The sequence below is a fragment of the Rhopilema esculentum genome, chromosome 14 (genome assembly GCF_057945365.1).
Source record: "Rhopilema esculentum isolate cy_ngs chromosome 14, ASM5794536v1, whole genome shotgun sequence".
Lineage (NCBI taxonomy): Eukaryota > Metazoa > Cnidaria > Scyphozoa > Rhizostomeae > Rhizostomatidae > Rhopilema > Rhopilema esculentum.
In genome coordinates this window covers 9471858-9493758 of record NC_142828.1, presented here as the reverse complement: position 1 = coordinate 9493758, position 21901 = coordinate 9471858, and the positions used below count along the sequence as shown (strand labels likewise).

Sequence of the window (21901 nt, the reverse complement as noted above, 5' to 3'; positions counted from 1 at the left end):
TTTCGAACTTTTGCAATGTGCAAAGTCTATAAACATTTGCGAAAGTATCCGCACAAAACAGAATTCTTTTGAGCTGGAACAAAGCACTTCCTGAAGGAAATACTCTCCATCTTTGTCATAACTGTATCTTCTTGCTATTGTTTCATTTGCTTGCGTTGGCGATCAGTGTTCTTCCGCCTACGTCAAACCACCACAACAAAACGTGCCTGTGGATACAGTCAAATATTGTTTGCTACAGTAGTTAAAAGGTTGTGGGAGCCTCACAAATTCAGAAAGTAGCCGCTCGTGGATTCAGTGAGGACGTGAGAAAACATTGGACAAGTGAAAGCAACCGAGGTTGGTATCCCGCTCCATTATGTTTGTGTTCTTGACATTTGGAAGCTTTTGCAAAGCTGTCAAAACTCCGGGAAAGTTCTTCTCACACAGCAATCTAGCTTTATTCACATTTTTCAGCAGATAGTTTCCAACATTAAAATTGCATTCACTGTGAGTATGCTTTCATGTTTCCTGAGGTTGAAATTTTTGTAAACGGAGGGTTCATCTGATAATTATGGGTACAAATTGTCCTTGTGATCTGATACTTTTGTGTACCTGATTTAACGGCATACCTTTTTTATACTTATGGGTTAAACCTTATTTTATCTTGGCTCATCTAACACAAAACAATATCAAAAACATGAATAAAAGAACAGATGTGTTTAAACTGATTATTATAGGATAACGTCTAAATTACCAATGTTCTAGTGTTTTCTAGTGTTCTCTAAAAAGATTTTGTATTTTGATAATTTTGACAACTGCGGATGGACCTCCCCATATATAAAAAGTTTGAGGGACTCCCCCGGGTGCATGTTCTGCTCGGATTTTGTCAGTTAAAACCCGAATCTTCAATGGCCAAATTTGGCTATGGAAATTGGTCAATATTGGTCATAAATTATATCTTTGTATGATATTGCAGACCGGAACAGCGAGTGCTAATTTTGTGCCTATCACAAGATTTGAAAATTTTGTCCCAGACTTGAAAATGTTTGCATTTATGTTGCATAAGGTAAAACATTCGAAAAGAGAACAAGGAAGTCGATTAATACAATTGCTTTCGACCAGTGAATATTCATTATAAAATAGGATTTTATTATTAAAATTTGCTCAAAAGAATGCAATTTCCGGTTCGGCGGCAACCATGGCCTCAGGTAGTAACACACCCTTGCCTTAATCTACAGATCTGTAGGGCTGCGAAGTGCCAGGAACGTTCACAGTATGTATATGAAGAAATAGAGACAAGATAAAAAGTGCATTTTGAATATCTTGTTAGCGAAGGCAAAATATGAGTTTTTCCGCCCCGCCCCCTAACACTAACATGAAATGCTTCTATTTGATTAAAATAAATCAAAGAAATTTTGTCGGAAAATTTTTCTTTCTGGCCTCCTCCAGAGTTCATTCGCCACGACGCCCCTGTGCGCAATATAACAGTATTCGCACAACGGTTCTGCCTGTGGCCACACAATTTTTAAACTTCCTATCAGGGCTTCAAGTGATAGTGCGCATGTGCCATGACCCTGAAACGGGGGCTAGTGCATGTCTGGAAGACGAGCATGATTCATCTCCCAAACAAGCAAAGAGAACCAACGCGAACCAAAGAACAAACGAAATCATTAAGCCCAAACGCGAACCAACGAAAGAGTATAGTGTTATACTCTGCCCTTGAACAGATGTGCAACCTAATTCTTTAGGTCGATGTCAATTGTATTTCAGGAAAAGATTGAAAATATATTAAGATTTAAATGATTTGCTGATATTACATAAGAACTACTTGCAAAGAAACCGTATACTGCAGGCACGCTGGAGCTGGGGGGCTAGGCTAGGGGGCTGTTGCTCCCTAACTTTATTTGCTGAAGTATGAATTAAGGTTATGGCATCAAAATAATGGTGGTAACCGCTGTAAAAGTTTGCCAACTTGTCGAGAGCCCCCCACTAAAATCAGCTTTAGCAAACCTGGCAGGCAGGTACCGTATATGACGGAATTGGCGCCCCCTGCCAAATAACCACCCCTGCCGAATAAGGGCCCCGGGATAAAGGCAATTTTTGCAGAAAGCGCCCCCTGCTTGAATAAGCCCCCCCCCTAGACAAATGGGGCGCTAATTTAGATGCGAAAAATCAGACGGAGCTATATTTAAATTTAGCTAAAACGACATATTTCATTGTCAACATGTATTTCAATATACTTAAAACCAGAAATTATATAATAATTGATCGTTTAATTATCTTGGTCTCCGTATAAGCTAACTCAAAGTGGGAATATTTCTTTTTAATCTTCAAAATTTCTGCAGAGAGAGCAGTGGCAACCCTCAAATCGTCAGTAAAGGCTGAAAAATTCGCTGGAACGACAAGTCTAACTTCGCGTTTTCTCTGTCCGGCAACCACAGCTGAAACAAAGTTTCCGTTGTTTTTCATGAAATAATCTATGAGACGAGAGAGTTCAATAGGAATATGACCGACAAGGGTTAACATCCTTCAAGTCGTGTGCTTTAAACCTAGCAACTGATGGGTCAGAAGACAATCTCATTATTATTATTATTATTATTATAATCTTTCCATCAGTTCACTTGGTATTTTTGGCGACTCCTGCAGCTCATTCATCGACATGTGTGACTCTTTGTCCATTGATCATCAACAGAAACGCTACCTCATCTCCAAACTTACAAGCATCTCCATTCGCACCACATACTATATATTCTGCTGTAGAAACAAAACTTGGACTAATCCAGAGCTACACCCCTTTTAACAATTTTTTTTTCTCATTACTACGATGTAATAGTTTTTATTTTGTAAACACAGGCTAGCCAGTTACAAATTACCTTGTAATAGTGAGATTTGTAATTGTAGTTTTAACAGGAATTCAAAATGAAAAGTTTCCATTATTTACTGTAGCGGATCTTTCAAAGACGTGGGTTGTCGAGAATCTTGACAACCTCGTATCCAAATACATCCGCCAGTGGCTCGACCTCCCAATAAGTGCTACCTTGAGTAGCATTATTCTTTCTAAAAACCAGTTTGGACTCAGCCTAACTTTACCATCCACCAAATTCCTACAGTGTCAAACAGTTTTACGCAACGCATTGAAATATTCACCAAACGATAACATTCGCTCTTTATGGAAAAATGCCAGCAGTAGCACAAATATACAGTATGATATATATAGGAACACCAAAGAAGCATTAAAGATTTTTCCAGCATGAGCATAAAGATCGTCTGCAAAACATCCTAACCTCCCAAGGATCTTGTTATCACATCTCTTTAACCACAATCTTCCAAAAATAAACAAACTTTGGTCCAAGGTGCAAAGTAGCATGCCTCGAATATTTTCAATTTCACCATAAGGTACCTGAACAACACCCTTGCCACACAGAAAAACCTGAAAAAATGAAACTTGAGCCAGACCTCTGACTGTTCTTTCTGTTTTCTGCCAGAAACCCTCCTTCACGTTGTTGCTGGCTGTAAAACATATCTGGAACAAGGCCGATACACCTGGAGACATAACTCTATCCTAAACTTTCTAGCTACGTCACTAAAAGCTGTAAATGAATCTACCATCTACGCTGATATACCTGGATTTCTTTCACCATCAATCCATAACTGGAGAAAACCTTCGCCCTGATCTTCTCTTGAGGACTAACAACAATTACCTCTACATTTTAGAGCTAACTGTTGGCTTCGAATCCAATCTTAACACAAATGCTACAAGAAAACATAGCAAGTATGCTCCTTTTTATCTGGTTTACAGCGGCAGTTCAAATGTGTCTCCTCTGTTAATCTTTCTATGAGCTCTCTTGGCATCTTCGGCAATTCCTGCAATTCATTCTTCAAAATGTGTGACTCTCTCTCCATCGATCAGCAACAAAAATGGTATCTCATTTCTAAACTTTCCAACATTGCCATCCGTACTACGTACTACATATTTTGTTGCAAAAATAGGCCATGGACAAATCCGGAATTACATCCTTTTTAACTTTGGTCGTTTTTTTCTCAGTTTTTCCTTTTACCTTACAATTGCGCCTCTGTAAACGTTTATTTTCTTAGATAAGCGCCCCGGGCGCTAATTTCGCTTTTTACGATATTTGGGTGAAGCAGACGCAGATATTACGAAAGGTTTAGATGAATGAATTTATAATTATTTCTTTAAGAACAAGGTTAATGTTTGGAATGCATTTTAGTAATCTTGCACCAAAAATGATACCTTAAAACGGAACTACTAAACATTGGCATAGAGGATGCTACAGGTTTAGTGGGGGAGAAAGGGGGGGCTTTGTACGAAACGTGTCCAAACATATTTGCTGTTGAGGTACAATTGAAATGGAACTGCGCAAATGATGCCTCAAATGCGATAAACACTGCAGCCTTCCAAGCCGCTATGTCTACTATGACGTAACAAATCATGTAAAGTGCAATGGGAAGGGGAAGGCACAGAAGCGGACGACGTAGTTTGGGAAAACTGTCCAGCCTAAACCCGCCATTTGTATATCACACAATAAGGGCTCCCTGTCTCGCCTCTATTTTCACGCAAGAGTGTCTAAAATCTGCCCAGTTAATTGGGACAAAAAATGAATATTTGGGACTCAGGGGTTCAAATCACTCAGTAAATCTGTTCCTCGGAGAGCACCAAGAGTATGTATTCCGTTGATACCTTAAAGGCTCTATCAATCCCCCTTCTCTATCAAGCCTCTCTATTAGCCCCCCTTTGAAGCAAAAGCTTTAAATAATTTCCCCCTTTCTATAAAACCTCTCCCCGGTTTTGATCAGAATTATTAATTGACCTCAATTCTGATGAAGATGAGGACATTATCAACTGTCACTGACAAACCTTAATCCTTAATTTTATAAGAAGTATCCCTCTCTAAATCCTTTCTTTTAAACCCCCTTGAACCAAAATTCTTAAATCTGAAATGCATAAAACCTCATAAAATTCATGACAAATTGAAAACCTCATGGAGTCCAGTGCCGTCGGAACGAAATTCATATTGGGGAGCTGCCCATTGTATTGCTTCCCATTCAGTACACTGTTATAAAGGAAATATCTCAAAATTTTGACAATTATTGAGGGCTCCAGCCCCCACAGGCTCTTCCCAGCTTCCAACGGCCCTGAAGTCAGTAGTAAGGAACAAATGCTTCTGAGCCTGCGTTTTCTGATTATTGTGAATGTTTTATTTGTTCGCGAAAAGGGGAATCAAGCATTCTTGGATTGACAATATCTGTGATAAGCATCTACGAAAATATTTTGGTATTTGATTCATCAATGATAAGCTATTCTCAAAACTTATAACATATGCTGTCATGTAATTTGTTAAAACTCATTAATGAGTTCTATGAAAATACTAGATACGCAAGTATCAGATTAGTTACCAGGCCTTTACAGAGTCTTTTTTGCTTGGTCCTGCAATCCCCTAATCAGGCAAAGTTGTTCTTTTTTCAGACACCATTTGGGCAGTTCTCTCTCAATAGAGCAATGATGTTTGGGCAAGATCCAAACTAAGCCCCAACCCCCTAAACGTTGAACATCCACTACGTCAATTGAATGTCAGCAAGGCCATCACTTTAAACGTGGTCTGTATTGGTGAGCCAGTTTTATAGCGTCGTTGCACCCATTTCTCCACGTATCTGTGTGAAGAAAAGCACATTTTCACTAACCGATTGGCTTTTCTAAGGTCATGATGACATCCGGGTGCCAGAAAATATTCCTGTACTGAAAAGATTTAAATAACATTTTACTGCGTTGAAAGGTTTTAGAGCAAAAACAGCCATAATCTTCAAAGTATTGAACATTCCTACTAGATTGCTTCCAGTCAACTTCCAGTCATTTTCGTTGCTTCCAGTCAATTTTTCTTGTTCTACATTGAAGGTACTCTTAATGGTTCGCTGTTCTCCAATCTCCCCTCACCCCCCCCCCCCAATCAAGGACCGGAGTGTCCTGGTTATTTTCTTTTAGTTCAATCAAAGTCTGCTATAGTACACCTAAGTTAATCTTGATTCTTACATTTATACAGAAGAAGAATGTTGGTTCTTTCATTCTAGAATTTAACTTTCCATAGAAATTATTTGAAAAACATCCTTGAAGTACCTTGGTAAATTTGCAGGGCCCGTGCCACGGGGGTGGGTGCAGAAAGCCATGCTTTTGCTAAGTAAAATGCATAAAACGCTTTCGCTAAGTAAAAAACTAAAATCAGAGTTAAGTGTTTTTATATATATACCTTTAAATTACAACAAATGCATTGAACCAAAGTTCACAAGTAAAACAACATCAGGAAAATGTTTGCCATACCAGAGAATTGTTAGTAGCTAGGAATATTTTTTCAAATGCCCTTTTACTCAAGCCTGCCCCCTTGCCCCTTGGTCGTTTTGGCGTCCCTGGGCTTGTCTACGACCTACATCATTTGTCTGCTTGCATTTTGTCGTCCATGCAATGCAAGCGCCGTGATTTCTATTTCAAAGTTTATCAGCAATTTTACCGAAAAGTGCAGGCTCTTAGCTTTCATATAGAGCGGTTTCTGAAGAGAACACAAAATTCTCATGCACTGGCAATTGGCAAACCGATCGTGGCTAGAAGTGGGGATATGTACCAACCAACCACAGTTGGCTTTGATATGAAAAGGGCATTTCCCTTTATTGATTGTTTGTTTAGTTCTTTATCTGGTCCTCTTTTGGACTTGGTCCTCCCAGTCAGGCAATACGCGTGACAAAGGGCCTCACACGAAATTATATTGCAATGCATATCAGGTATAAACCAATTGCAAAAACCTGTTTTTCTGTAACGTCACAATCCCTCAGTTGTGCCTGAAAGAGGCATTATCTAGGCAAGTGGGTGGGGAGAGATCTCTTTATTCATCGCATTGACGCTACAGGTAACTGTGCTGAACTGTGCTTGGTTTAGGACCTAGCCACAAAGGTCAATTCTGCCAGTCATTAAATAGCAAAATGACCATTCATTTCTATAAAAAGGAGGGAAGGAAGGATGTTTAAAAAGACAGGAAGTTGCCACGAAAGTATAAAAAGAGGCGATCGATATATTTGAGACCATTTAGTTGTCGACTGCGGGCATACAAACGTTCTTTGTAAAGGACACTTTCAGGTATCTAGATAAAGTTTTCTTGCTTTGCATTCTTAAACAATTTGTGCATGAATTTTTTTACTGTCCTGTTTTTAAATTACATATGTCATCTTTAAATGTGTTTTGGACTGAAAATTACTAATTTTAGTTAAAATTTAGAACGTTAGGCCAAGGGGCAATTCTCTCCATAAGAATCTCATACACCTTTGCGGTAATCAATAAACATCTCGTACCAAACATTTGCCATTTTAAAAGATAATATCCAGAAAAAGTTTTTCGGAGGGGGTTCGCAGGATTTTTACAAAATGTTCAGAGTTTCGTGTTTCCAGGAAATTACGTAATTTTTTATATTTGCTTTGAGTACTGAGTTTTGATGCTTTTCCAGTACTCGTTTCTTATACCAAGTTTTCTGCGAGAGAAAATGTGCTTTTTGATTTGTTTTGTTGCCTTATTTTAATTTTTTTTTACATCTAGTTATACGTATACCGTAAGAGCTCTATCAAGCCCCCTCTCTGTATTAAGCCCCCCTCTATTAAGGCCCTCCTTATCAAGCAAAAATTTAAAATGAGCCCCCACTCTCTATTAAGCCCCCTCTCTAGCTTTTGTTGTCAAACAAAAAAAACATGCGCATTTAGTGGGTCTCTTAACTGGAGTGATGATAATAAGATCGAGTGCATTAAATACGGTCCATGTAAAGGCTTACTTGTGCGCCTAAAAATTCAGTCGAAATTTGTTTAGAAGATGTCCCAAGGTTATTAATTGATCCTGGTGATTCTGATGAAGATAATGACCTTATAATTGATTAATGAGACTTTCGAAGCTGCTAGCGAAGTTTTCTGACAACATTTGTGTGACATTTTTATAACAAAAAATAGAAAAAGGCATTTTTAAAACATTTTTTACTTCAAATTTTTAATGAGCCCTCTCTCTCTCTAATAAGCACACCCCTCTTTTAAGCCCCCCTCTAGGACTGAAAAAAATAAATGGGCCCCGAGGGGCTTAATAGAGCTTTTACGGTAGATACATATTTACACATACAACTAGCCCGAATCGAAACTGACAACAATGAGATAATATAACAAAGAAAGCTTGTGTGTTAATACTTAAGCTAAATATAAAAACTACAAGGACATACATTGACATAATCTACAAATTTTCGTTATACCGACAAACATTGCATTTACATGTCGGACCATCCCCATGTGTTATCATATATTTGAAATTGTGACGTCATCACTTTAGAACTCTATAGAGTTCTAAGGTGTGACGTCGAGAAAAACCTATTTTTAGAATTTTTGAATTTTAACCACATAGCAAAAAAGATCCCCATGAAATATTTTCAAATACGCAAAATTGGCCAAATATGTCTAAAATCGGTTGAGATATGGCTAATGAAAGATTTGCTAACGAATAACTGTTATTTTGGCTCTGTTCCTAAAGTTATGAACAGAGACCAAAATACAGAGGTTTGATGGGGAGAGAACCAGTAAACATGTAGCCATATCTCTGCCATTTCGTAATACACTTGCCTGATTTTGCACATTTAGATGTATTTCATGATGCTCTTTTAGGTTATGGGATCTAAATTTAAAAATTTTAAAAATAGATTTTTGTGACGTCATCGCTTTAGTAAAATGTGATTATGTTTTCCATTTCAGAGCTATAACATGGTTCGAGGTTACACGATTTTGCATTTAGTGTCGGTGGTGTGCACCTTCTTTTTAGCGAACGCGTTAACTACTCTTCCAGAAGGGATGGTACCACGTAAGTTCAAGTGAAACTTTTTGTATCAAGTTTGCTTGGAAGAAATGACACTAAGGAAAAACCTATCTGCTCCATGGCCCACAACTACAACAAGCTGCCTTTATCAGGCATTTACTAACCACGATTTAAGAATTTAGCGATTTTTCTAGATTTTTGTAGATCCATGGAAAAATGCAGAATAGCTATAGCTTATTTGCGGTCAGTGATGGAAATTATAGGGAGTTGTGGCTTGGGCCCTACAATCTCGTTCATATTGGAAAATCCAGCCTTTCCTTTGATTTTTAACATATCATGTCGAGGAATGGTGTTCCTGAGCCCCCCAAATGAAAACCTGAAATTCCGTCACAGTTTGCAGTTAGCTTTACAGTTTGCAGTTAGTTAGCTTTTAGAAAGAGAATTCCAGTTCTGCTAATGTACAAATACAGAAACCTATGCCTGTGAGAAAAGAAACAAAGAAACCAATTGCCATGCAACTGATAAAGATAAATGAATAACCATGTCATATAGGTTTATTCGTTTATATATTCAATTTATGTATTCATTCGTAGTTACAAACATAGCACGTTTGGGGATACCAATATAGGCGAGAGTCATACACTCCTTGTGAATAAAAAAGCGCGTATCACTTGTTTGCCTTTGACGAGAATCGTTTTTTCAAGAAATATCCTACCAAATTCCCTAAAAATCCCTTTTTAGAAAGCTACGTACGCCGGTTGGGATATAGTACACATAACTGGAACATTAGGAATAAATTATAGAAATTCATGGCATTAGAGATCATACATGGCATTAGAGACCACGTCACCTATGTTTTTGAGGAAATACTTTCTCAACGATTAGTGCAGAACATTTCGCTACTCTATGGTCTGTAGCGTAGCCAGGGTGGTAAGATTGGGAAGGGACAAAGGTGAGTTTGGCAAGGGAAAATTGGGGTCCACACCCTTTCAAACACCAGAAAACGCCCTTTTTTAAAGAGATTTTTTGCCATGTGGGGGGGGGGGGTTTGTCCGACCACTCTTGCTTACTCCTCGCATCTATCAGTTTATGATCCCTTCACTTTGAAATTCAAATACACGAAACTTGAAGTTTTGTAGAATGACAGAAAACAGGTGGCACATACCTTAATACGGCAGCAGCTGTGGCAAAGGTAGTGTCTAAACATTATGAAAAAAGACTTTTGGGCCTGAAACAGCAAACGACGAAACTAAAATTAGATTTTTAAACATAGCTCTTTCACAAACCAGCATACCATATACCACATTTTGCCGAACATACTACAATTCAATTGCAATTTAAATCAACAGTTTTCTGCTTGTTAAGGAAGACATTAGAAATGTTGTTTTATACTATACAACAATGAATGCAGTGTTTATTTTTATATTGCAGCACCAGCCAGTTTGAGAGTCTCAGGGTGCAAAGATTACAACACAAGATGTCCTTCCTGGAGGAAAAGGGGTTACTGCACAGTTACCTTAAAGCGTGTTAGTGACTACTTGAAAAGATACTGTAAGAAATCTTGTGGGTTGTGCCCAACAAAAAGTGAGTATTAGAGATCGATTTGCCCATGCACTATTCTTGTATTCCTAATGGATAATAGTTTTAGGGCAAAGAAGGAACTTCAGAAGTGATAGGATCAAGCTAATGGGAAAGAACAAGGGGGCTAGTTCCATTTGGGTAGTTTAGGTTGTCAATAATATTTCAGGTAACTGAACACACTGTGAGAATGGGCTGTGCTCGTTGCGTGCATTTAAATTAACCGTCTAAGGAGTCTCACAACTTTTTGGGAAAGAAAGGATATTTTTTGCGCATTTATGGATTTTGGATGCCAGCTCACACAGGCCATCTTGCTGTCATCTTGCCAAAGTTCTTCTTTGTTTTCTGATGTTGATCATAGCCTATATTTCTATTTTATTTCTCTTCAGAGGACGTAGAGATTTGTAAAGACAAGTCTACATACTGCAAATATGGAAAGCAAATAGGAGAATGTACCAGTAAAAGAATATTCACGCAGAATTTCATGAAAAAGTATTGTAAGAAGTCATGCGGATTGTGCAAAGGTGAGGCTGATGCTTCCACTTGAAAAAACATTGTTTATATGTCGGTCGTAAAGGAGGCCAAACTGCAGTTATACATGACATGAAAACGGGGTCATTTTTGGACCGAGTTGCGTTACTTTATTATTTACCAAGTTCATTCGATTCGTCGTGTGATATTATGTTAATTAGCCATTCATCAACACTTACAACACAAGCTTTTACAAACACACTACAAAGAAATTAGGTTTGGTGTTCAAGGCCAACCTACTTCTCGGCAGCCGTTCAAAGTGCAGCCCCAGTAACTGTCCAATCAGAAACAAGATCCCAGAAATGGAATCTTGTCAGATTAGCCCAGAGCACTGTCCTTCCCCTCCTCCGCATCCACTCATTCTTTGCCACCGCACAACGACTTTTCGTTTTCACTTATCGAAACGTAAACGTGATGTTACATCATTGTTAACGTAACAATTTTTTCCACTACAGCACAAGAACGTAAATGTAACGACAGTGTCAATGAAAAACTCTGCAAAACTTACAAGCGTCGTGGGTTTTGTGAAAGATTCGAGTACAGGTCATACATGGCTCGAGGCTGTAGTAAGACTTGTGGTCTTTGCGACCTATCAAGTAAGTATCTTTTAAAAAATTATATGAAAGTCCAATAGCAATTGACAGAGCCGACATTTTCCGAGGCAGTGGTCTTTGCTGCCTCTGTAGTGCTTTTGTCCTTGATAAGGCCAATCACAGTAAGATCAGCTGTTCATATCCAATTTCTTTATAAGTTTGTTTAGATAAAAACATAGTAAACCCCACGCATTTTTTATAAGAAACTAGGCTCACCAGGTGCAAGACAGCTACTTTTTTCAAACAGAAAATCGTAGCATAAGACAGCACGAAAAAGATCATTTGAACAGTCACAAGGAATCCATCTTTCTATTAATTATGTCAAGTGAATAGGGACATAGTTGCCTAATTGTTCAAAAATCATCTGCAGGGACGCCGGAACGACCAAAAGGCAAGGGGGCAACCTTGAGTAAAAGGGCCTTTGAAAGATAACTCCCAGTGCTACTAATTCCTTCTACTAACTGGTATTCTATTTTGATCTTCTGTAGGTATCTTGAAAATTGGCTAACATTTGGCATAAGGCTTCATACCACATGAAACTTCGTCATGAACTGAGCGATGCAATCAGAATTTCATGTGATTCTCTCTGATTATTACAATTTGCCGGTTCAAGGGTACTTCAATCAAAAGGGAACTCTGGCCTCTTTTGCCCATCTTATCAAAAGGCAACAGGGACGGTTGACCCCCCGAGCATCTCCGGCATCCCTGATCATTTTCACCCAATCTTTCAAAAATAGATTTTCGAGCAGTTTTCAAATTTTGAGGATGATCAGTGCTTTTGATTTCCTGATTTTTGATTTCTTGATGGCCGGGCACTTATTGAAAATAACCGATAAAAATGCGTATTTATCAGTTTATAAGTTAATTTCTTTTCTAATTAAGGTAAACAGGGGCGGATCTAGAAATTATTCTGAGGGGTTCTAAAACGTAAGGCTTGGTAACCCAGGGTGTTGCTATGCACAAACTCCGTACCCCTGCTAATAAGCCATAATGAAATGAAAGTCTTCCATAAACTAAAAAGCCTGGATGCCTTGATTTATATATTAATTTTTGGTTTCAGCTTTTATGCCAATTGAACGCAATTTGCACCGCCCCTTTTATATTCACTTAGGGTACAAAAGTATAGAAACTGTAGTCAAATATGATATGATGGCCCGCAGTGGCAAAAGGCCCGAGCCCACAAATTTTCAAAGCAAAATTTAATTTTTGACTCTTTGCAGCCATTTATTAGAACTTGATCAGCCTGACCAAAAAAATAACGTGGCTGGTGGAATGAAGCCCTTGAAGTGCAGTGCAGAAGTTGAACACAGGGATTCAAACACAGCATGCATCGACATATGACGCCAAACCAAACAAAGGAGGCCCTGAACGTTTCGCTATGGGCCTGCCGTTTTGAGTATTTTTATGAATTTGAAATCTTTAGAGAAAAAAGTATTCGTAGGAATATAAGTAAAAATAAGAAGGAAACCCCTTTTGGTCAAGAATAGTAAGGGCAAGTTTTTGAGATGTTTTGTATGTAGTTCTTGAATAATTAAAAAAAAGAATAACAAGGACTCGGGCAAGCTTTATCCTCTGAATATAAATCATACCTCATGGTCTATGAATAAGACGTGGAACACGGAGTTGAAACTTGAAACCGTTCTGTTATATAAACCAAAGCGTTTATAAGTTCTGCCGTTACAGCATCGAGCACCAGGTAAAGATCGTCAAAAGACCCAGGAAAACATATTGCAAATTTGTGCCTAAGCATTCGTCGCGTGCTGTATCATAATTCAACACCCCCTGGTCAACCTCAACCCCCCCTGTTCAAGCTCAACTCCCCCTGGTCATAAAACCACTTATACATTTGACTGTAGATTGAAGCGAAGAAACTCCCCCTGGTTTGTCGGTACTCTCTGATGTTTTGGATTTTTGAAATCCATGGGTTCTCGCGCCAAAGTTTAGAACCCCTCGACCTGGCACCGTGATTGGCTAGATTCACTTCCACGGGTGCAGAAACTCGTATAATTTACAGGCCACGGGTTCCGTAAGTGGCTGGATATAACAGGAGACAATGCTTTCCGAGTCTGTAGAATGCTATACAGGACAACCAGGGGGAGTTTCATAACACTTCAATGCATGGACTGAAATAACAATATTGAACTGTTGTGAGACGGGGCATTGAAGCGGAAATAACAATTTCAGGAGATGTGCATACTTCCCAGTATTATTTAAATGGTTTAAATAATAATAAACAAAATTGCGGTAGAATAAGCTTTAGTCCCCAAAAAGTTTTTTCTCAAATCTGAGGGGTGCTCGAGCCCCCTTCGCACCCCACTGGATCCGCCCCTGGTAAATGCTTTGCTTCAAAAAATAGTTGATATTTTTGCTTACATGTTTGCTAGAGACCCCGGCAAAACCGACTCAAAAACCCCACTAAAGGCAAAGACCGAGGGGCAAATTAGCAAAGAATGAACTAACGCCCAGAGTGAACCCGGAAAAACCCCCAAGAGGCCCCTAAAGAAAAAGGGCTGTAGAATGCTCCACCGTATTTTTTGCTGTAGAATGCTCTAGCACTGTTGAATGTCAATTTTTTTAAAAATAAACTTTTTTATTCGTTGCCAGAAACCTATTCTTGTGGAATTGCAAAGGCAAGAAAAAGAGGCACAAGACCAGTCGTCGCGGGTGAAGATGCGAAGAAGGGTTACTGGCCTTGGCAAGTTGCGATTCAGAAGAATGGCGCCTTTAGCTGCGGTGGTACATTGATAAACAGCCGCTTTGTTGTCACTGCCGCTCACTGCTTTCCAAATACTAACGTCAACAACTATAAGCTTATTCTAGGTGAACACAAGAGAAAGGACAAGGAGGGAACGGAGCAAACTTTCAACGTGAAAAGAATTATAATACACCCTAGGTTTGTACTTGGAGGGGAACATGATATTGCAATCCTTGAACTGGCGACTGAAGCAGTGCTCACGGCATTTGTTACCCCAGCGTGTTTACCTGAGGCAGGCCAAGTGCCCGAAGTTGGGAAACAATGCTTTCTTACAGGTATGACATTGCAACTCTAGCAAACATTTTTCAAATACATAGTCATATCCTGCTGTATCACAAGCTAGTCGAGCCAGCGCCTACACATACTTTGGCCATGTTCACAAAATGCTGCTTTTTTCTCTTCACGCGGCTACACTGAGTCCATTACGTTAGGTCATTTTGTGGTGTAAAATCAATTCCCTGTGAAAGCAGCACAAAGAGATATCGAATCACTTGTTGATTCGTGTGAACGCAAGAATTCGATACGTTGTCGCTGTCGCTCCAAATCTCCAATTAGAAAAGCAATAAAAAAAGACTGGATCGAACAACCTATTGTTCTCCTACATCAGCACGAGGAAGCGATCAAGTCTCTCCATCTTGAGACCTCTCGCGCCTAAAGTTTTAGGCTGCAATTTGTTAAAATGCTGCACACACAGTACTGCGCTTTAAATTGTGCATTAATCATTAAATTCTTAAATTTTCTATGACACAACGTCACTTACGAATTCTGCAAGTTTTTGTTTCAACGGTTACTGTGAATTTTGCTTTGAAAAAGCAAGTTGAACTGAAACCAACATGATTGCACTCCCGTGCAACACGGCGAGGTCTCAAGATGGACGCTGCAATCAACGCTGGGCTGGAGAAGCTCAATCCAGTCTTTTTTTGAGATCAGTGTTCAATAAGAGAGAAGCATCGAGGCAGTGGGATAAATGAAACCGATATCGTGCCGATGTCTTGTTAATCGTTCGTATCGAATTCTCTCTGTACATCCGTTATGCAATGACTACCTACCATAAGAAGGGCCTTAGCAAGCAAAGATAGTTGAAAACGCTTCATAAAGAGACATAATAAAATTATTCTGTGACGAAACTATCATTTTATTTGTTCGTTTTGCAAAAAAATTATTGCCTGGTATCCTCATTATCAATCCAAAAACATTTCACAGACGTTGAAAACGAATTCTAAACTACGCAGATCAAAAATACTTTCCCCGTTTTTGTGAATAGCTGTATTTTCTTTCGGTTCGAACTTTGTATGATAAATACAATGCATGATAAATGTATGAAGCATTTATGGTTCTAAAAAACTAACCAATTCTCTTCCAATAGGTTGGGGTCGGACGCTGATAACCTCAGGCTCTGCAATGATTTTACAAAAAGCTCCAATGAACATTCTTAGCGACAAACAGTGCCAAAGTCGCAACAGATTCTCTTCCAGAAAAGTAACGTCAAGAATGTTGTGTACGAGAAACTTCAACAACATATTCAGCTCTGGCTGCCACGGGGACAGCGGTGGACCATTGGTTTGTGAAAAAGACGGTCGCATGGTTTTACAAGGTGTTGTTAGCTGGGGCTCTCGCACTTGTGATGCACTTGACCGCTTCACAGTCTTTACCAAAGTTTCAACGTACCAGCCTTGGATAAAGAAGATAATGGACTCATAGAAATCATTGACTACTAGGTCTGTTGCTGCAAGAAGTCATTAGCAGCCTTTTTTGTATAAAGCTCTCTTTATATTGCATTTGGTTATGTTACTAGTTTCAACTACCGTGTATTCGTTGCTACTGAAAAGTCAATATTGGACACAAACCCAAGCTATTGTACCAGATTGCGTTTAATCGCAATTAACTTGGGACTTACGGTGCTTGCTTAAGTGTATTTAAAAATGAGTTGGATGAATAGGAGTACTATTGCCTTTATTTATGTGTGTTTTGAGACATTTTTATTGAGACATTGGGCCTTCTTAAAGGGTGATGACTTTATTGCACTTGAAAGTGTCGCAGAAGTCGTGGAACGCACAAAAAAGTAGCATCTGGTTTTGTATTTGTCCAAAAAGGCCTAAAGAATCCTGATATCTAAAGAATCGATCAATTGCCTGTATATCTGAGAGAGTAGAAAATTTTGAGTAAATTATTGTAAGTATTATTCTAAAGTAATCTACTTCGTATCTTATTGTAAATGTGTTATCGTAGTTAGAACATAATATGCATTTCATTTAATTACCATGAAAAACTTTTTAATAAACTGGGATCTCGTTTTGTTCCATAGAAAGATCTGTATAATCGTACACGAGCCTCGTTCAGCACCAGGCCTCGGGCTAAGTCCTTATTAAAGTGTGTAGTGATGGATCCAAAATGTGCAGCGATAAATAAAAAGTTGCGCAATGATAAATTAACTGAAAGGCAATCATCACAGATTTGTCGTAAAAAGGTTGAAAGGCAGAGAAACACACATTAGGTTGTGAAGAAAATGTGTAAAGCAAAACAAGCAAGTAATGAGCCTGTGTACTAAACTTCAAAGATTCGAAGATGCACTTTCCTTTAAATAGAAAGCTTCATTTACATAAAGTCTCGGTTCTGATTTTTAAATTTTCCAATATTGTTCTGCTGTCATCAATTTTAGCGAGTCCTGGTCAGCATTTTCCCATACAACTGCGTATACATGGCTTCTCGTTCGGCTGGCAGAAGGTATACATGTGTCCTGCTCTGTTCGGGGTTCTTGGTCACGGCACCACTTTCCTATACAGAAGTCACATACAAACTGCTAGATTATATATCTACACCTAAGCAATCATCAACTGGCAAGACCAAAATCCTCGCAAGGTGGTCAAACGCATTAAACATTTCTCAGAAATTTGGGAAGAATCGAAAAGTTCGCTGAAGCTCAATCGAACAACGTTGTATATTTTCGAACAAGATTTTGATCACTGGATAAAATGATCGAACGAATCGGACTTTCAAGAACATTGATTTTGAATATTTTCCCGTCAAATGCTCAGGACGCTTGGACTTTAGAGAGAGTGACCAGTTTCTTAAAATCGTTGTTTTTACTGTAATGTATGATGCACTGGCGGACATCAAGGGGAGAGGGGGCGCACCCAATATTTTGAGGGCAATAGTCTTTTGTTGTAAAACAATATAAAATTGTGACGTCACTTTATCAAAACAATAGGCTTGCCCCCCCCCCCCCAAAAAAATAATATGACCAAGTGTCCACCCCTGGTATGATAGAACCTGCTTTTTTCATCTTACTTTGTGTATGCGTGTCGCATTTTGAAAAGAGTTTGCCCGAGCTCTATCTTTTGTTCCCCTCCCCTTTCCCATCTCCCAAGTTTTTCCTTGGCACCGCCTTCTTTCACGCAATCACGATTAGTAGACTCATAGACGACTTCCTGATGATTTCCTTGACGACTTTTGCAAGCTTTCTGTTCAGTTTTGCATTCTAAAGGTCTGTACTGAAAGAAAACCCATATTGCGAATTTAAACTAAAATTAGTCAAATGCTGTGATTTGGGTCAGATTTGGTAAAGAACAGAATTTGTGGGTGGTGTTTTTATGCACGTAAAGAGATAAGACACCACTAAAGTTAAAGAAGTATGTGAAATACGCAGATTAGGAGATTTTTTGGGGAGATTCTTCGTTTTACACAATAAAAATTCTGAAATAGCTCAGATGATTGGTATCTAGTTAGGTGAATGAATGAATAAATGAACGAATGAATGAATGAATGAATGAACGAGCGTACGAAGGTGTTTTGCATTCGTTAATTGAGGTTCGACAAAGCTGATAATAGACATCAGTGTTGAGTGTCCAAAAATAGCCAGAATGAAAGCACCGTAAATGTCAGCTCGTTTTTCTTGAAGAATAATCCTGTTACTTTTGACAAAATCAAATCAACAAACAAGGTAGGACAAATCTGGCTTTCAAACCTTTAATTATTTTGCCATTTCTGGCGCTTAACTATTGTCAGGATGACCGGGAGGGGACAGGGGGGGCAATTGTTACAGGGCCTCGAGGTTTAGGTGACCTTAAAAAGGAATGAATTCCATTTTAAGCACGGACTTAACGACTAAATGCAACAAAATTATGCCTAAAACATATTAATCGATTGCAAGAAAATGACTACAAAAATACTCTGTAATTTGTTTTATGCTAACTTTAACGTCGTGGACGAACGGGACTCGTTTTTTGGCTTTGCCCTAGGGCTCCAAGCCCCTCGGCGGCACTGACTATTGTAAAGCTTTCGGAGGCTATGAATGTCGTTGTAAGGTTTCGTATATGTAGCATTGAAATTCGCATTGGTGGCACCACAATTTTTCCTTCGGAGGTGGCTTGGTCTTCTGACAGGGGGCCAAAATATCTTTCTCTCCCCAGGCTTCTGTTTTGCTTTTGTTCTTTCTGATGGAGGATTGCATGCGCTGGCAAGGGACACTAGAGACCATAACAAGACATTCGCAGCAAAATAAAAAATAGTTCATAAAAAAGTTAATCATTTGAGTTCTAAATTTCGCCAAAATTTAGCTTCAAGACGAATTGCAGGTAGTATTAAATATAGTTTCCAATAAAATTCGTTCAGTTATTAAAACAGGCAAGTTCAAGTATCAAAACGAGCGAAAGCAGAAATGAAGCGAATTTTACATTTATGTATAACTTCGAAAATTTTCACACAACACTAAAAATGTTGCTTTTCAATATTCTGTTTTCAGGTTAACTTCTCTCTGATTCAATCATCTCAACATTAACGCAATACCTATGTGCTCAAATCTTAGAATTACGGAAACTGCAATTGACTAACTGATGCAATTAGCATACGGATCGTGTGAAAAAACGAAGTTGCCAGAAACCAAAATAGAGCAAGACAAATTTTTATATTTATGATTCTATTCATAGAAAATAATCATCTGAAGCTAGTTCAATGAACCTTTTCATTGCTACTTTAAGAATTATGAAGTTGCGAGCAAATATCAAGATTCATTCCAGACCCCTTCATCGTTCTTTCCATCTACCATTTGGAGATTTTCACCAAACACCCCAGATATTCCTTGAAGGAATAGTTTTGAAGAGGGATAGTGCATATTTTGAAAAAAGTATGTACGTAAGGCCCATAAGCTGAAGGGAAAGCATCAGTACGTTTCCGAATAACATAGAGTAATAAGACTCCGATTTAATGTTGCTTTCTAGAAATGCTTAAAAAGTAATTTTGTTGGAAATTTTTTATCTTCATCGATATTGTCTATTGCAAATATAGTTTTCTTTAATGAAAATTATACCTAAATAATATTCATCAATGAACTAAAGGATTAAAGGTACTTTAATTTGGTACTTTCAATGGATGCAGTCTAGTTCTTTGCTTTCATTGTTTATAAGTGCCAGTGTTCCAGGATTGTATGTTAACACTGGCTTTACAATTGATTTGTAAATCTTTAGCTTCGTTTGAATATTGGCTTTCTTGCTCATCCATTATTCTTTTGCCGTTACATGAGCTATTATTGAAAGTTGCTTCCCTCTTTTTTATATCCTGGTAGTCACCAATCAAAATTCCAAGTCTTTTAGTCAATCTCCATTTTTACCTTATTCTCTTTTGAGAATGGTTTCTTCTCTTTTTTCTTCATTTTCTTTCAAATTAGATCTCCCAAGGCAGTCTTTTACAATTTATTTCAATACTTCAGAACGGTACTTGAATTGTTTGAAAGTTCTTTGAAATGCAGCATTTTTTATTTGATTCTCAACTGTTAATATCATATATTCTTACAAATAAGAACAAAATACTGTAAATCCCCAGCACTGTACTTTTTTATTCCCTTTTATCTCGACAAAACGTAGAGATCAAACCATTGATGTTATCAACTTAGTTAAATTTCTAAGAAAAGTAACTTCTAAAGGTGAAGGGAACGTTTTGAAGAAGGCAGTTAGGATTGAAATTCCACCCAGCGGAAGCCTGAGACAAGAAATGAACTGATAAAGAAATATTTATGAAAAATCCCAGTTATTGATGCAATCTTTTTCCACAAATTAATTACACTCTTTTTTATAAGAACCAGTCAATTTAACTTCAGGTTGACTGTTTTTAATTTTTTCGAAAATCTGAGGCTGGATTGTTCTTAATTTGCTCTTAAATTAAGAAGGTGTAACAGTGCGATTGTTAGCTTTTTGGCTCTAGGGAGGTGCTCAGGCCTGATTTGACAACAAAGTGAGTGAGACAACCTTCATTTGCCGACAAGTTTGAATATATTCACCGAAAAAGCACCCAAACATGGCTCAAATCCTTGTTTTTGAGATAAAACGTTGTTCAAAATTGCATTTTACAGTAGCTCAGCCTCAGCTTGTTCTTAATTTGCTTTTAACTTTTGACCAATTTTAAGTCTCGTGTTCTTATAAAATTTTTTAGTAGGGACAACAATTAGAAGCGCAGTGTATATTTTAGGTCACTGCATGGCTAAACATGTTATTTCCTAAATTTTCCTATTATTTTTAGCTGGCATATCTCTAACATTTGCGAATAAATTCTCGCTGGCGTCCTGAACATTTATCAATCTTTATGCCCAATTTTTAACATCGACCCAATCCACTGAGGCTGTTAACCTGGCTGACCAAATGACCAAATAACATATTTGTTGAAACCGTACAAAAATTGATTCATGTTCTTATGTGGCATGTTCGGTGTTTGAAGATGGCACAAAACGTGCTACCAAAATCCTATCCTGAAAAAGGTAAACTGAGCTAACACATATCAAGAAAAGTTAGATTTATCAAAAAAATATTTTAAATTCTAACTTTTTTAAATTTTAGGTTGCGGAAAGAGGAAATAAGGACATTGTCGAGAAAAGCTTAAAAGAGCGGAGAGAGCATTTATTTTCTCGTAGTATTAGAGAAAATTTAGTTGCACATATCTGTAGAGAACTTAAGCCTTAGCCTTGCATCTCCCAATACATCACACATAGTCTCCAGCAAGAGAAAAAAAGTACCCATAACAAAATATTTTGTAAAAACGTCTTCTGTTTAGCAAAAAAAGTGAGGGGGCCCATAGCCATCGCCCCCACCCCCTGTCGTCGGACGCCCTGTCACAGCATTCAGTCATGAAAACAGGAATGCTTTCCTGGCTATTAGTTTTGTTATCAACTTCATCTTTTCCGTGATCATCATCATCATCATCATCATCATCATCATCATCATCATCATCATCATCATCATCATCATCATCATCGTCATCATCATCATCCTCAGTTATTGTTGTTCTCGTAGAGGTTCCTGATAATAGAATTATGTTTCATTTATAGATCTTGCTGACAGATTTATGTTATTGTATCAGAGTAAGTCTCTTTACACTAGACGCACTATAAACAAGATGCACTATCTCTTGTGACAGAAAGCTTCGCGATCATTGTCAAAGTTGTTGCTGTTGCCTTTATTGTTGCAGATTGGGATGAACTCAAATAGCAAGCCATTTTGAATAAAATGTACTTAATAACCTTCTTTGGATGAACAAATTTTAATCAACCGTTTATTTATTTTTCACTCAGCAGAATGATTAAAATAGTAACCGTAATTAACTTTTCGAAGTAATAAACATGACTGACTGATAACAGGCTGATTA

At 38.1% G+C, this 21901-nt stretch overlaps 1 protein-coding gene across 3 annotated transcripts; it reads left to right on the top strand.

Moving 5' to 3' along the window:
* Positions 1–135: 135 nt before the first annotated feature.
* LOC135696240 (chymotrypsinogen B2) lies at positions 136–16553 on the top strand. 3 transcript variants are annotated; one of them, XM_065215563.2, is made up of 7 exons: positions 136–336; positions 8755–8860; positions 10247–10399; positions 10783–10917; positions 11380–11520; positions 14122–14547; positions 15639–16553. In XM_065215563.2, the coding sequence occupies exons 2-7, from the start codon at positions 8764–8766 to the stop codon at positions 15971–15973; spliced, it is 1287 nt and encodes a 428-aa protein (XP_065071635.2). In that variant the 5' UTR covers positions 136–336; positions 8755–8763; the 3' UTR covers positions 15974–16553. The 3 variants fall into 3 exon arrangements, with proteins under 3 accessions (XP_065071635.2, XP_088968656.1, XP_065071637.2); XM_089112530.1 differs by lacking the exon at positions 136–336 and adding an exon at positions 3727–3751; XM_065215565.2 differs by lacking the exon at positions 136–336 and adding an exon at positions 6686–7117.
* Positions 16554–21901: the final 5348 nt, after the last annotated feature.

Coding starts and splice junctions, on each gene's coding strand:
- LOC135696240 (XM_065215563.2), top strand. CDS start 8,764: ATGGTTCGAGGTTACACGATTTTGCATTTAGTGTCGGTGGTGTGCACC. Junction 10,918..11,379: donor GTCATGCGGATTGTGCAAAG/GTGAGGCTGATG, acceptor TTTCCACTACAG/CACAAGAACGTAAATGTAAC. Junction 11,521..14,121: donor TGGTCTTTGCGACCTATCAA/GTAAGTATCTTT, acceptor ATTCGTTGCCAG/AAACCTATTCTTGTGGAATT.